The 14,514-nt window shown below is 39.9% G+C and overlaps 1 protein-coding gene across 1 annotated transcript; it reads left to right on the forward strand.

Annotated features, from left to right (window-relative positions):
* Positions 1-32: 32 nt before the first annotated feature.
* On the forward strand, positions 33-14,180 carry ttc33 (tetratricopeptide repeat domain 33). The gene is made up of 5 exons (XM_014997988.2): positions 33-132; positions 464-694; positions 4,583-4,664; positions 9,321-9,452; positions 12,479-14,180. Coding segments are annotated over exons 1-5 (822 nt in total). The 5' UTR covers positions 33-130; the 3' UTR covers positions 12,854-14,180.
* Positions 14,181-14,514: the final 334 nt, after the last annotated feature.

Consider the following 14,514-nt stretch of genomic DNA (forward strand, 5'->3'; position numbering starts at 1 on the left):
CTTGTAAAATGATGGCGAAATGTCTAAGATTCTGGTTCTTCAATGTACATTGAAAGCACCATTAAAGGTTAAAAACAATGGCCGACAGCTAGGTTTTGCGCATTAGTTTATATATGCGGGACAGCTGTAAATGTATGTGTGTGCATAGCTCCTATAAATGTTTGAACATCACTCTAGTGGCTCTATTTTCATTAATGCTCAGTCAGAATAAAGTGTTTTGCGAAGCTAATGTCTTTTGTGTCGGAACTATAACATAGCAGCTAGGCTATTAATGCTAACGCTAGCTAAAAGCTTTTTGATCAAATTAGTCCTCACGACATGTTTCACATTGTAATTAAATAAACCAGTATTTACCACTTGAAAACAGTTGAAACACGTTGTGCATATCAGCCACCTTGTTGATTGTAACATCAACTTATTAGCTTCTTTACTAGCATTTCAGAATAAAAGTATTGTCTTTCAGGATGGCCTCATTTGGCTGGAAGAGGAAGATTGGCGAGAAGGTGTCAAAGTCTGTGGTGCAGCAGTTTGAGACTGAGGACGAGCGAACGGAAGGTGATGGTGAGGCGGGTCAGGATGAAGAGGTGGACTGGCTGCACGCCATCAAGCGGAAGAGGGAGATCCTGCTGGAGGACTGTGCCGCAAAGAGCAAGAGGCTGAAAGAGGAGGGGACCCTGTTGGCTGAGGAGGGCAGGTGAGAGCACCTGATGCATTCGCACCCTGTCAATGTGGCACCTTACTGACTGCTTTAAAAGCGTCACACAGATAGAAATATTGATGCAAATCACATGGTGCAATATTGCAATCCTTTAAATGTGTTTTTAAGAAGGTTATGCATGCACATGTCTGATTGATTGTGTGAGGATGGCCTGAAATACGACCGTAGCAGTCTTCTGTTAAAGTAAAATGAATCAAGAAACATTTTTAGTTGCATACGTTTTGCTTACCGCCCCAAACAAAAGAGGCAAACAATTAAATAAAAATCTAAATTTGGGCAGAACGGCGTGCTGTTGCCATTTGTCCAGCAGAGGGCAGTATTGTACACAGCTAACATGGCTCTTATTTTACTAACCATAAACTTTAAAAGCAAAGGACATAAAACAGCCTGCTGATCAAGCCTGGGGGAGATTTAAAAACCTTTCTGTGAAACTTGATTCTATCACCTGATGTCATTGTAAAATTTGTGTTGTAACAATAATGGAGTGGGGAAAATGCAGTTATTTTTTGTTTTTCCTGGAAAACTGATGCACTTGGTATCTTTGCATTACTTTGGAGGGCCAAGTTCAGAGGCCTCTTGATCTTTATTGTGCCTCTATCATATTATACCCATTGGCCATTTTCAGTCAAAAAGAACAGTTGCTTTGTGCAAACCCTGTTAGCGCAGAGGACGTGATGTTGTGGCCTTCAGTTGCTGCCTGTAATCACGTTTGCCCAGAGAAAGTGGATTTTGCTTGGAAATGATGCTTGGTGCTGCCTAATGGCTGCTTAGAGATTTGAGGTTGTGTCTGTTCGGGGATGTTGGTGACGGTGCATTTTCGTCTCCAGCAACATTGACCTCTGACGGGAGTTTCTTATTACAGAGGTTTGAATGTTTCTGGTGTAATCAGGGAGCTCCTTGGGCCTTGTGTCTGATCTGAGCCTCTGGGAATCTTTCTGTAGTTATTTTTATGTGCTTTTACTACCAGTTAATAGTTAATATTTATCTAGATTGGATGTGGGTGTCTTACACCGGCCGTTACTTTTTATTTGTTGAGTGCACCATAATTTACACTCAGAGTGTCAGCTGCTGCACCCTGCTGTGAAAAAGAAACATATTTACAGCCTAATATCCTGCTATTAATGTTTTACGTCATTTTTTTATTATTATTATTATCATTAGACTTTCTCACAGTTTGCCAAAAATCTTTGGCTTTCATCCTGTGGTATTTTTATTCGGTATTTCTGATGTCATCCTCAGGTTTTTTGAGTTATATTTGCCTTTCTGTTCACTTGTTTTCTGACTTCATCGTAATCAGTAAAAACACAAGGCTTTCATTGTGGCACGTTATTAGAAAGATGTTTTTAAAAAAGTTGTCAAAAAGCAGCTTGTCTGCAGGGTTGTTGTCTGGGGCAATGAAGGCCACCACTCATCACAAAAAGGTTTGTCAGATAAACATGTTTACATTTGATAGGTGTTATAAAATAAGGGTGAGGTTTGAGGTGTGGTTGGTTAATCTGCACAGCAACTCAAATACGGACCAATCACCTTGTCTGTAACAGTTTGAGCCTTGCTAGCTGGTACTGATGGGTGAGTCGATACAGGAATATGTTACAATTCTGTATTATTTTAACATTTAATGAATTCAATAATTAATTTGATCTTTTCAATATTATATTTGAATGTATTGATTAATTAATATTTATTATATCAACATGTATTTTTTTTTTCTGAGTCGGTTATGCCATTGGTGGCCTTCTGGCCTCAAAGACCAGCAGCACATCCCTGAAGATAAATAATCAGATAAGATTTAAAAGCGTGTCGGCAACGCTTTTAAATATTGAGCAACTAAAGTCGGAAGCAGAGGAATGTTTCAGACATGTTATTGCTGTCAAAGATGCCGTGGCCCTTACTCCCCACGGGGTGTTTTACAGCACATATGATTTCCGGTAAGCTTCATAGCGTGGCTTCCTTCGTGATGGAGCTGGCGAATTACAGTCAGACTTTAGTGATTGGTTAAAACCAAATCAAATCGTTTAAAACTTCAACATGCTTCCAGCAGCCAATTGTTTCTCATTCGCTGAGGGTCCAGACGCTTTTACCAAGCGAAGTGGAAGCAAGTATATTACAGATATTATTTATTTATTTTCTTTTTTATTCTTTTGAGTGAACCTCCCTCATTTGTTAACAGAAACAAGCTGTTTTTGTTCAACGTAAATAATTTTGCTTGTACAATACAAGAGCATAACTCTTTTTTTTTTTACCTTAACTGTATGCGTTTTATACATTTTGAAGCAATTATTTATTTTTGTAAACACATTTGTAATGCATTCTAATTTATTCCTAAACTTTTTTTTAACTCCTTGGCAACTCATAGCTTGCTAATTACAGGTTTAAAATAGCCTTATCTGAAAAGGAGAGATGTCGCCTCCCTCATTCAGCTGAAGGGGAAGTTGTGTCCAAATGTCTGACTGGTTTTTGCTTCTACAAAAGCCAAATTTGGCGACATTCAGGTTGTGAAAGAAACTTTTTTAACTCCTCCAAACCTTTGACACTAGTAACCCTCGTACGACTCATCATGTGAGGGGAGAGCTTCTTCTTTTTTTTTCTTTTTTTTTTTCCTTTGGATTGTTGTGTGTTGAATTGTCACAACTTCCTATTTCTCTACGGTTTTCTGTATTTAGACGAGCTGCAAAGCTCCTGTCTTTTTTTTTTTCCAAACTTTTGTTTACATCTGTAAATGAAATGAGAATTAGTGCCTCCTCTCTGTAATCTACTTTTGACTGATAAAAATATCAAATTCATTATGAAAAGCTTTTTTTTTTTTTGTTCCTTGCCTCATGTGCTACATTGCTTAATTTCCTCCTTTCCTTCATGCAACAAAGGTTTCTGCTCTCCCTCAGTTTCTAGCTCCTCACTCAGCTCTCTTCCCAATAAATCCACTCAAATGATTTATGAAGATATTGTTTCACCTGATCGATGTTAATTGCCTCATTGTGTGGTCTTAATTGCTTTCGGATTTTTCGGGTCATCCGTCTCGTTTTAAGCGGTGAAAGCTGCTGACACGACAGCGAGAAGGCCAAACTAATGACTCCACCTCAGTCTTTGTTTCCCCTGTTTGGGGAAACTTGTTTCGAGTCAATATTGACCCTGAAGTGACGCTTTTCACAGATTGGACATGTCGATTCGGTGCGGTCGAAAAGTAAACCTGTGCTGTGAAAACGAACGTATGCAAAACGGCTGAAACCCGTGGTGACAGCCGCCTGGATCCGGACTGGATCGGGAGTTGCCAAATTTATGAAAATCCTGTTTACATTTTAGTGGTTATTCTCAAGCGGTCGTCAACCCTGCTACCTCGCAGACTCTGATTTGCAGCCTGTTTTAAACTGCAGAAACCTGTCTGTTTGTTTAAGCCTTCGCAGCCTTTGTTACCTCTGCCACTCTGTCAGGCCGATGGACAGGTGTTGCACAACGCAGATTGTTCTGGGAAACGTTTGACCTATTAAAAAAAAAAAAAAAAATCTACTTATGTTTCAATTAAGCAATGAGCTCTTGGAAATCCTTACTTAACTGAAACCAAGACATAAATGGGACTCAGAAAATAATAATAATAATAAAAAAGATCTGCTGTGGGGAGAGGATCAAATTCAATTGAAGCATGACTCAGATGTGTTTCACAAATGTCTGTTTGCAGAAATGATCAGCGCAAATCTCCTCATTATATCCACAAAGCAAACTGTGTTTTAGTTACATAACGTATATACAATCTTTGAGCTGAGACAGTAAAACAAAGCCGTGCTGATTCAGTTAAAAGTGTCTTATTAGTGTAGGACAGTCATGGTTGTAAGGAATCATAGAGATGAGTGTGTGTGTTGTTTTTTTTAGGCACTGGGAGGCCATAAAGAAGTGGGATGAGGCTATTCAGCTGACTCCAGACAGCTCTCCGCTGTACGAAATGAAGTCTCAGGTATATATTTACCAACTTACTGGTTTCTCAGTCATTTCCCTGCTGCTGCATTCATGAGGGTTTTGTCACGTCCCATTGATAAGCTTTTATGTACTTAAATTAGTGTATATGTCAGAGCTAAACAATGAAGAGTATAATTGGGAAGTGAAAGCAAAATGATTCTTTTTTTTTTCCCTTTTTTTTTCTATTGAAAGCCTGAAAAATGTGGTTTGCATTTGTATCCAGCTGCCCTGAGTCAATACTGCTTTGAACCAACTTTATCTGTGGCTAACGCTGCAGGTCTCTGCACATCAAACTCTTGAATGTGCTCCAATCTAAACCGTTCCACTGCATCTCTGGCTGCATGTTCAGGTTTACACATCAACCCCGTGTAAAGTCCTGTGCACTTTCTAGCCAGAATGTTTTTAGCTGCACCTGTTTCCTTGTTAACTGTGACCAGCTTCTTTATTCCTGCTGAGGAAAAGCATTCCCACAGCATAATGCTGCCACCACCATCTTTAGCCATTCTTCAGCACTAATAGTGCAGGAATACATCTTGGTATTCCTGCACTATTAGTTTTATCATTGGATCACAAACTGGGAGGAATTCAGGAAAATAAGTTAATTCTTCGGGGGTTTTTTTCCTCTTAAAACCTAGAAATAAAAAATAAAACTATGGTTCTTTAGCAAATACCTTTTTAAAATAGGTATTTCTATACTCTGGTTTTAAAGGGTAGTGTTCCTTTTGTGGCTCTAAAAGGTTGCTATCTCTTTTTTTTAACAAGTAAAAATCTGAAAACAATGGCATTCAACTTAATATGATACCCATAAATAAAATGCAGTCTAACAAACTGCCTTTCATGCATGGCCATCCTTCTTAGTCAGAGGTCAGTTTCTTCCACTTCACAATTATCACTACATGTTGGTCTTTCACATAGAATCCAAAGATAAAATGTTGAATATTTTCGTCGTTATTCGACATGTAAAGAGTCGAGTGGTATGACTGTTCTCACAAGCCACAGTAAGAGCCACATTTTCTCTCATCATTTGTGAACTTTCACCTCTAATCGTCACCAAGCCAGTAGTGAAAACGCTTTTAGAAACTTGTCCATTTTGTGTCATCAGCTGGAGATTGAACCCGATTCTGACACCACTCTGCCAGACTAATCTATACTGAATCCGTTTCCATGTTTTTGCTTCTTTTCCTTCTCCTTCTTCTTCTTCTTCTTCTTTTTCTCTGTCTGTTTGTGTTTGCACTTTAGCGTCTATGATTTAATTTCTGGTTTTAATCTCTCGCTCGTGTTCAGGAAACAAAGAAAATCATTTCTGAACTCAGCAGAACAGACTTGAAGTTGGAGGATGCAGTCGGGCAAAATGGGCCTCTTCCCGTTATTTATCCATTTACTATAACTAACACAATATAGGCTAACACAATAAACCCTCTCCTTGTAACCGTAGTCATTCTCATCACGTTGAGTATTCCATGCCTAATATAATATTATCCATTACAGGAAATTTGAGAAGGAAATCATTAGTGGACCAGGCCTGGAGAAACTCTACCCCAAACAGTTTTTGTGGGGTTTTTTTTCGTCTCAAGCCATGACAAGTTTACACACACACACACACGCACACACACACACACACACACACACCGACCTCAGGTTACTTTGATTGTTTCAGCGTTTCTATGCGTGTTGTGCGCAGCGCCGGTTAGTTATTCCACTACTTGATGCTTCTACATCCATGAAACGAAGATAAGCCGACATACCTCAGATCTGCACCGTTGCTCAGACGACGTGCTTGATGATGCTGACGCTCTTCTTCTTATTCTTCTTCCTTTCAATGCTTTGTGTCTGTTCAGTTTAATCTGTATTGTGCCCAACACATCCGGCTTCCTGCACGTCTAAAGCTGCTATCATCTGTACAGCTTTCACCTCCTCGTCTTATGTGTTTCCATCATACAGTGGAACCCGCCGCTACTTAGTAGCATGAAGTAATTTAGCATTGGAGATAATATAGTTTTGGTGAAATATAACTGGCCTCGTTTGTAGGGCAGCTTGTAGTCACTGGAGTTGACTTGTTGGTTGAGCCAGCTTGCTCCTTTTAAAGAAAATGATGTAGTTGGTGCAGTGGCCCTGTCAAGTATGATCGAGACGCTTGTAGTGGGATGTTAAGAAGTCTGCATGAACTCGGTGAACTGAAGTGGTGTTGCAAAGAAGCCGGGGGGACGCCATCCCTCTGGGGTGACAGACACCGACAAGGCCTCACAAAATTTCGGCTCATTGCTGCTAAAGTTTATTTTACAAGCTGCTAAATTATAGGTTGCAGTTAGTTTTTCAAACACAGCTTTTGCACTTTGGTTTCATCGTTGTCTCATAAATAACGGCTGTGTAAAATCCGTGTCACGGCCCTGTACACTCGAGAGTGAATTGCTTCAGAACCTACGAAGTATCGGATGGATCAGTGCTGTCAGGATATGTAAAACCTCTGGTTTGAAAGAGGGGTGCTTCCCCCCCCACTCCTCAATCAAGAACTGTATGGTTAATATATCACAGACAGAAATCTAGCTGGTAAGCTCACACCACAGTAGCGTTTAAGAGATTGAGGAGGGGGAACGAGTTCACTTCAACAATGATACGTGTGAGCGCGGGTCAGGGGAGATGTAAGTTAACTCCAGGAAGAAATTTAAAGCCCATGACGGCGCTGCTGCTTTGCACACTGCTCCTTATGAACATGTGGTTAATTGTAAACCTTATATAGGCTCTAGGTATGGAGCCATTTGCTTTATATTGAAATGACAAAAACTAACATTTTTGCAAATAAATTTTTGCGAAGGTTTTACCTTTTATTGAAACTTTATAAAGAAACTGAATATTGACCCCTTCCTATTATGGCAGATGGAGAAAATTCACCTGACTTTGATGCCTAAAATTTTAAATCACATATTGATTTATGCTATATTTTATTGCAGATTTGTAAAATGGAGCATGCTTTTAAAAATACTTATGAATACATTTATTTCATTAGATGTTAACATCCAAAATGCTTAGCACAGATAACTTTCTCCAGCTGAACAGAAACAAAATTGAAGTTATTATTTTAGGACCTAACGAGGAGCGATCTAGAGTCAATGCTTCAGTTATTACAGATGGAAACCAGCGATCAGAAATCTGAGTGTCATGATGGACACTGACCTGAACCTTCAGAGCCACATAAAGACGATTACAAAGCCAGCCTTCTGTCACCTGAAGAACATTTTCAGGATTAGAGGACTAATGTCGCATTAGTTGCATTGATTACTGCAATAGCGTCTTCACAGGTCTGCCTTAAAAAATAATCAATCCTCCAGCTGCAGCTGATCCATAACGCTGCTGCTGTCATCCTGACTAAAACCAGGAAGTTAGAGAGCATCACACCGGTTCTAAAGTCCCTACACCAGCTCCCTGAAGCTCAGAGAATAGACTTCAAAATACTCTTAGTTTATATATCACTGAACGGCTTAGGAGCCACAATACATTAAAGATCTGCTGTTGTCATGTCAACCTTCCAGACCTCTCAGGTCTTCTGGATCTGGTTCTGCTCTGCATCCCCAGAACCAGAACCAAACGAAGAGAAGCAGCATTCAGCTTCTATGCACCACAAATCTGGAACAAACGTCCAGAAAACTGTAAAACAGCTGAAACACTTAGTGCCTTTAAATCAATACTAAAATCCCATCTGTTCAGAATTGCTTTTGGACCGTGGTAAATGAAACACTAACCAACATTTTGATGTGTAATGACGGAAGAATGTAATGTTTCGATTGTTGATTTTTATGTCTTTATGATGTAACGCACTTTGAGCTGCCATGATGCTGAAATGTGCTGTACAAATAAACTTGATTGATTGGTTGATTGACATCGAACATTCCCAGAAACGTACCGTTTGACTTTATTAAAGTCATGTAGCAGTTTGAAGGGATGCATATGATGCTTCAACGTTTTCTGGTCAATTGATTGTAAATCTCTGCAGTCAGTAAACGCCCGACACTCAGTGCCACCAAGTCGGGCTGACAACAAGACTCTTTTGTGTAGATGACGTTGCTGAGTCAGCTATTTTCAGTATCAGTTAAGCGTTCAGATTTTCCCTCAGAGGAAGAGCACAGTGAAAGGAAAACAGTTTTCTACGACAGACATCTCTGCGCATCTCAGGCTGTGAGAGCGAGAGAAAGAAGTGCTTTTCAGCAGAGAGGCTGATTTTTATTACTTTTCTTTTTACTACAGAGTTACTTTGTTTTCTTCTTTGGAGCTTTCAACTTCTGGGTGTAATAAAACATGCTAGATTTGGAAATATTGGCAGCCTGTGGAAAACCTCACCACCAGCCTTCGTAAAAGCTTGCCATGCTAAAATAAGACCTGAAAAACAATCTCAAATGCCATCTCACGCCTAATCGTTTTCGCTTGTCTTGTGATTTTCACACTGTTTGTAACACGAACAATTAATGATCCTTTCAGAGGTGAAGACGTAAGAATGTTTCAGTATTTAATCGACACCTCAAAGTAAAATCTCCTGCAACTAGACGCCATCAGAGTTTTGATGTCTTGTCCTACGTGCGGATTGGTATTTTCTCAATGACGTTGCATACGCAGAAGCATGGATGCAGTCTTTCTTTTTGTTCCATGCGTGTTTCCTCTGCAGGTGCTGACCATCCTGCATGAAGTGTTTCCTGCTGTGAAGGCAGCAGAGATGGCCGTGAAGTTCAGGCCGCTGTGGTGGGAGGGCTGGCAGACTCTGGGCCGGGCACAGCTCAACCTGGGAGAGGTGGACCTGGTGAGTAACGATGGTCCCTTCAGAGGGTGAACGGTTTGGTTTAAGAAGGCAACAACTGATGCACCTTTTTTAATCGCTTCTGCCAAGTGAATATCTAGAAATGTTGTTAAAAGATTTGCAGTAGGAGCTATGTTTTAAATTGAGAAACACTAGTTAAAAAAACTTTAATTTGTTCAAACTTGATCTTTTTTTTTTTTCTTTTTTTTTTTAATTAAATAGCTTCCGGGCTTCCAAGAAATAATGTTTTGTGATAAGGATCTCGGAAATTGTAAAGGAATACGACTTCATTCAGGCATGCAAGTTGTTTTCTAAGTCGCAGCTTTCGGGGAAATTTCTTTGCCGCATTAAACAAAAGCATTTGCATTTCACAGCTTCAGGCCTTTTCCCTGTCGTAACACACCAGTATGGATCTGAATTACACCCATGATCTGGGTTGAAATGTTCATTTGGTCCGCCGTTCACCTCTTATTTTGTTATCTTGAACTGAAAAGCTGCAGGTTTCCTCTGCGGTTTGAAGCACTTCGGAAAAGTCTGTAATTTATTTTCCAAAGGTTTCACAAAGCGTGAAGAAGGAAAATATGCAGTTCAAGACTTTATTCTATCCATTATTCTGTCCATCTGTCCATTAAACCATCCATCTCAGTATTTGCTGATTCCATATTTGTGGATGTTTTGCTAATATCTGAAATTTGTGTTTATATTGAAAAAACAACTTTGAGATCAAAACCGGCGTTGGATGGTACTCTGTAACACATTAAATATCTATGTCCTAGTTTGTTTCTTTTTTGTAAGCTTCCATCCTCTGATCTGATGAAGCGCACCCAGGTGCCTGCGGCCGAGACGATCGACTAAATTGCCTCGGAACGCGCCGTGACTTGCGTGTGTGAAACCTGTGGATCACAGCCACTTTATTGCCACCCTCCCGGCAGCCGAGCGGCCTCGGTTTAAGACGAAAAAAATAAAATCCCCTTCAGGTTATTTTCGCTCATGCTTGCCTTGGAGCGGGAGACCTGTCCGACAGCCAGGAAAACAACAATGGGAAGTGTTGAAAGTTACTTAGGCTCAAACAAAACTAAATATAGACACACCTCCTCGCATAATGAAGCCCTTTTGGTAGGACAGAACAAATGTCTATTTTTAGAACAACTTGTTCTGTCGTGTTTTAGAACATTGGGTTTACCAACATGTTCAGGCTGCGCCTGTTTGGCAATTCAGATGATCTTGTTTTTTTGTTGGTTTTTTTTACTTTAATTGACTGTTCTGTTATTGCTTTTACTTTCCAGTAAACTCAATTCAGGGTAAATAAACTATGCAAAAATAAATAAATAAAACAACACGTCAACAAAATGTTGGCATTTATGGTCTGTTTTCTCTTGATGGCTATTCAGGGTTAAATTTATTGACCTGTTTTTTTTGTTTTTTTTTTCGAAAAGTATTTTTAATTGCAACCTACAATTAAACCTAATCTTTTCCTATGCGGTACGCTGGTGTGCTAACCTGCTAGATACGTTGCCCCCTAACAACAGTTACTATGGCAGTGTGAAAAATAATTTTTGCACATCAGTGTGAGTTATAACATCCAAGTTCATACACCTGAAGAATTTATTCCTGCAAATTCTGCAGCTTTTATTTCTCTGTTCATTTCTGTTTCACATCGATTTGAGTTTCTTTTAACCGCTCAGGAGTTTTACGTTGGTAAAATAAAAAGCTGTGAAGCCGAGTAAATCGGTGTGTTCCCCGATGTCGGAGCTGCTTCTACTTAACCACAGCTAACTTATTTAATTAAAGCTTTGTGTTTTAAATGGGGATCTCTAATAAGATGATTAGCAGCCCCAGTGTCATCTTGCATATGTATATTTAGTGATTCATCTCAGGATAATTTGCTAAATAGCATTCTGAGATGACACACGGAAACTCAAAAATCCAATACGTTTCCAGCCATTGAAAGCATGATATCTAATCGCTTCAGAAAACTCAAACTCAACTGTTTTGAATCATAATTAGATATTTAAAAATTAAAGAAAGAAAAAAAGCAAGAAAGTATTTAAAAGGCAACTGTATTTGCTACATCCAGACATGAATGCTGTGCATTTTGCCTGTGAAAGAGCAAGACTTTTATCAGACAGCAGGAAACCGTAGTCAACAGAGCTGTTATGTTTTATTATTTTGAGCCTGTAGCCTCTGTCTGTCGTGAGACAAATTGGATTCAAAAATGTTTTCAGTTTGAGAAATCAAAGAGTAAAATGTAAGGTCCTAGATTCTCCTTGAGGCTTCTGAAAAATCTGTGACATTTGATGCCGACGCCAGTTTAATATGTGAATGACTGATTGTCTTTACTGTTCTTTTAAGAAAAGGAAAGCCCATCTGAAAACAAAATACTGAACTTATTAATAAACAGTTACGTATAAATATGTCGGATGGCTAATTTCCATCTTCTTTCTTCTGTAAAATGATTGAAAATGCTAACATATCGTTTCTTTTAATCTTCATTTTAAGTCCAAAAATGCATCCCAAAACTTTCCTTCAGGCTTCTCGGAGCTCAGTCAGAGCCTCAGCAGCTGATTTAAGGAGCTAAACTCTGCTGAGTTTCACCTTATTTTCCAGGCCCTTAGCTTTTGGAGATGCTCGACAGGCCTCTGATATTTATCAGAGTTGATTTGTTAAGACCATCAGTCAACTTTATTGGCGTGTCGGATGAAATCGATTTGACCATTTCGTGGGGATCAAATGGTCATTTATCAAGGCAGGCGCCTGGTTGTGTGAACGACTAGAGACGCTTGCCATTGTGTTTCAACGCAGTCTTCCAGTTGCGACTCGGCAAAGAGATATTGATCTAGCTTCATAACAAACTACAGCTGTCAAGGGTAAGAAGGTTAGGATCGTAATCCCAGACATGCTGCATGTTTCTCTTGTGTGAACACACATCTCAAAAGACTTCCGGCTCATTTCCTGAACGATTGCCCTTCGCGTTTCACATTTTCCACTGCTTCCTCAAAACCTTCCTCCTGTCGGCTCTCTCTCCGCAGGCTGTGAGGTCTTTCCAGATCGCCATCCACCTGTGTCCCTCCGAGCGCAGCCTTTGGCAGGACGACCTGAAATGGGCTTGGACCTTACAGAAGCAGCAGCTGGCCACCAAGGAGAAGATCAGACAGGAGGAGGAGACCAGAAAGCAGATCCTCAACGCCCCCGAGCTGGAGCAGGACTATGACTTTGAGTCCGATGAAGTGCTAGCAGCCTGCGTGGCGGTCGCTGACAGGCAGACGCAGTACGAGGAGCTGCGGAGGACCACGGTGGTGATAGACGCTGAGGGGAACGTACGAAACGTCGTGAGCGGGGAAGAGGGATCGCGGGGTACGGACACGCCAGCAAGCGAGCAGTTTGTTAAAGTGAGAGGACTCTGAACTGCTCTCACATTGAACTGATTATCCCGTGCAAAGCGTAAATTTAATATTAGACACAAAGATCACAGAAGACCTAGTTGTTGCAACTCTTTATATTTAACTATCCCACCTCTTTACCATCAATTATAGTTAAACGTGAACGTTAAGTTTTTATATCTGTTGTGACTCACGGGGCTGGAAACGAACGTGGAAAGATCAGCCTGGGAGTCGCGTTCCAGTCAGTGAAAGTCGGTTCAGTGTTCAGCTAGAGGCCACTGCTCCCATTCATGCAGAATGGATCCAGATGCTCAAGTATTCGGTGCCTTGGTAAAGTTTTCATACCCCTTAAAGCATCTCACAATTTGTCACATTATTACAACAGACCTGTTAATGTATTTGATATGGCGGACCAGAACAGAGCATCAGCAGAAGGAAATTTATCTGTTTTTCAATGTTTCTACGATTAAAAATGTGAAACGCGTGGCATGCATTTGCATTCAGCTTACCTTGCTGCCAATCTTTTAGGCTGTAGGTCTACCAGATTTGAGCTTATGATCTTGTTTTTTTCAGGGTTGGAGATCCCTGGTAGAGAAACGGATGTTCCTTTGACAGATTACCCCACCTTACTTTTGAATCTCTGCTGCTCCTCCAGAGTTACCAAAGGTCTCATCTGCTTCTCTGTGATTATAGTTCTCCTTTCCCAGCCTGTCAGCTCATATCATGTTAGCTTAAACAGTAAAGCGTTCAAACCTTGAGATTTTTTTATAATAAACCAACTTCAGTTATATTTGTTACGTTCCTTGGTCATCGTGATGTTTTGGGGTCACTAGAGTATTTTCCTAGTACGGCTAGACTGTATCAAGTAGAGAAGGCCTAAAGGCAAATGGTTGCACTGAAGTTCACATTCTTATCTGTGCAAGTAATTTGAAACCTTGTACTGTTTTCCTTCCACTTCCATATCACATAAAATTCCAGAAAAATACGTTGAAGTTTCTGGTTTTAATGTGACAAAATGTGTAAATGTTCAGTGGGTATAATTACCTTCGTGAGGCGCTGCAGTTATAAAAGACAACCAGTTTGTTTTATTTTGAAATTTGTTATTATTGTGGTGTGTTTCGTTACTTCGACGTGTTTTATCTACTTTCACACACAGTAAAAGTTTTTTTTGTGTTTTTTTTTTACTAATCTGAACGCAAACAGAAATACTTTTCTGTATGAAACTGTCAGCTTTTGCTTCTAAATGGAAATGGGTTGTCATTGTGAGCACATGCTAGGCTGTTCCTTTCTGTTCCAAGTGTCAAGTGAACAAATTAAGTTTTAACATTAAACCAATCCTTTAATATTTTAAGAGGTTTTGTAGTTTTTCTTTCACAGCTTTGTACAGTTTCTACAAAATGTAATTTACCCTTTCATTGCTTTTCCCTATCAATCATAATAAAACAAATAGATTTCTACCAAATTACAACAGATACGTAACACAAATATGTGATTGAATACATAGTCACTTCCTTTAAAGTGAATGACCTAATTCAACAGAGGCCCAGCCAACTGGTGCTAGCAGTGGTAAGTCGGGGTGAAACTGAGCAACGAGGGAGCGACGGCTTTGGAGAACATTTATTTTCCAGCAAGACGGCGACCCAACGCATCCAGCTAAAGCTACACAGAAGACAATAAGATGGACA

Source organism: Poecilia mexicana, unplaced genomic scaffold (assembly GCF_051168715.1).
Source record: "Poecilia mexicana isolate PSO_F unplaced genomic scaffold, ASM5116871v1 scaffold_12, whole genome shotgun sequence".
NCBI lineage: Eukaryota > Metazoa > Chordata > Actinopteri > Cyprinodontiformes > Poeciliidae > Poecilia > Poecilia mexicana.

What these genes read in the sequence shown, in the direction of transcription:
- ttc33 (XM_014997988.2), top strand. An exon ending in TGTACGAAATGAAGTCTCAG is followed by an intron (nt 4,665 to 9,320) that starts GTATATATTTAC and finishes TTTCCTCTGCAG; the next exon opens with GTGCTGACCATCCTGCATGA. An exon ending in ACCTGGGAGAGGTGGACCTG is followed by an intron (nt 9,453 to 12,478) that starts GTGAGTAACGAT and finishes CTCTCTCCGCAG; the next exon opens with GCTGTGAGGTCTTTCCAGAT.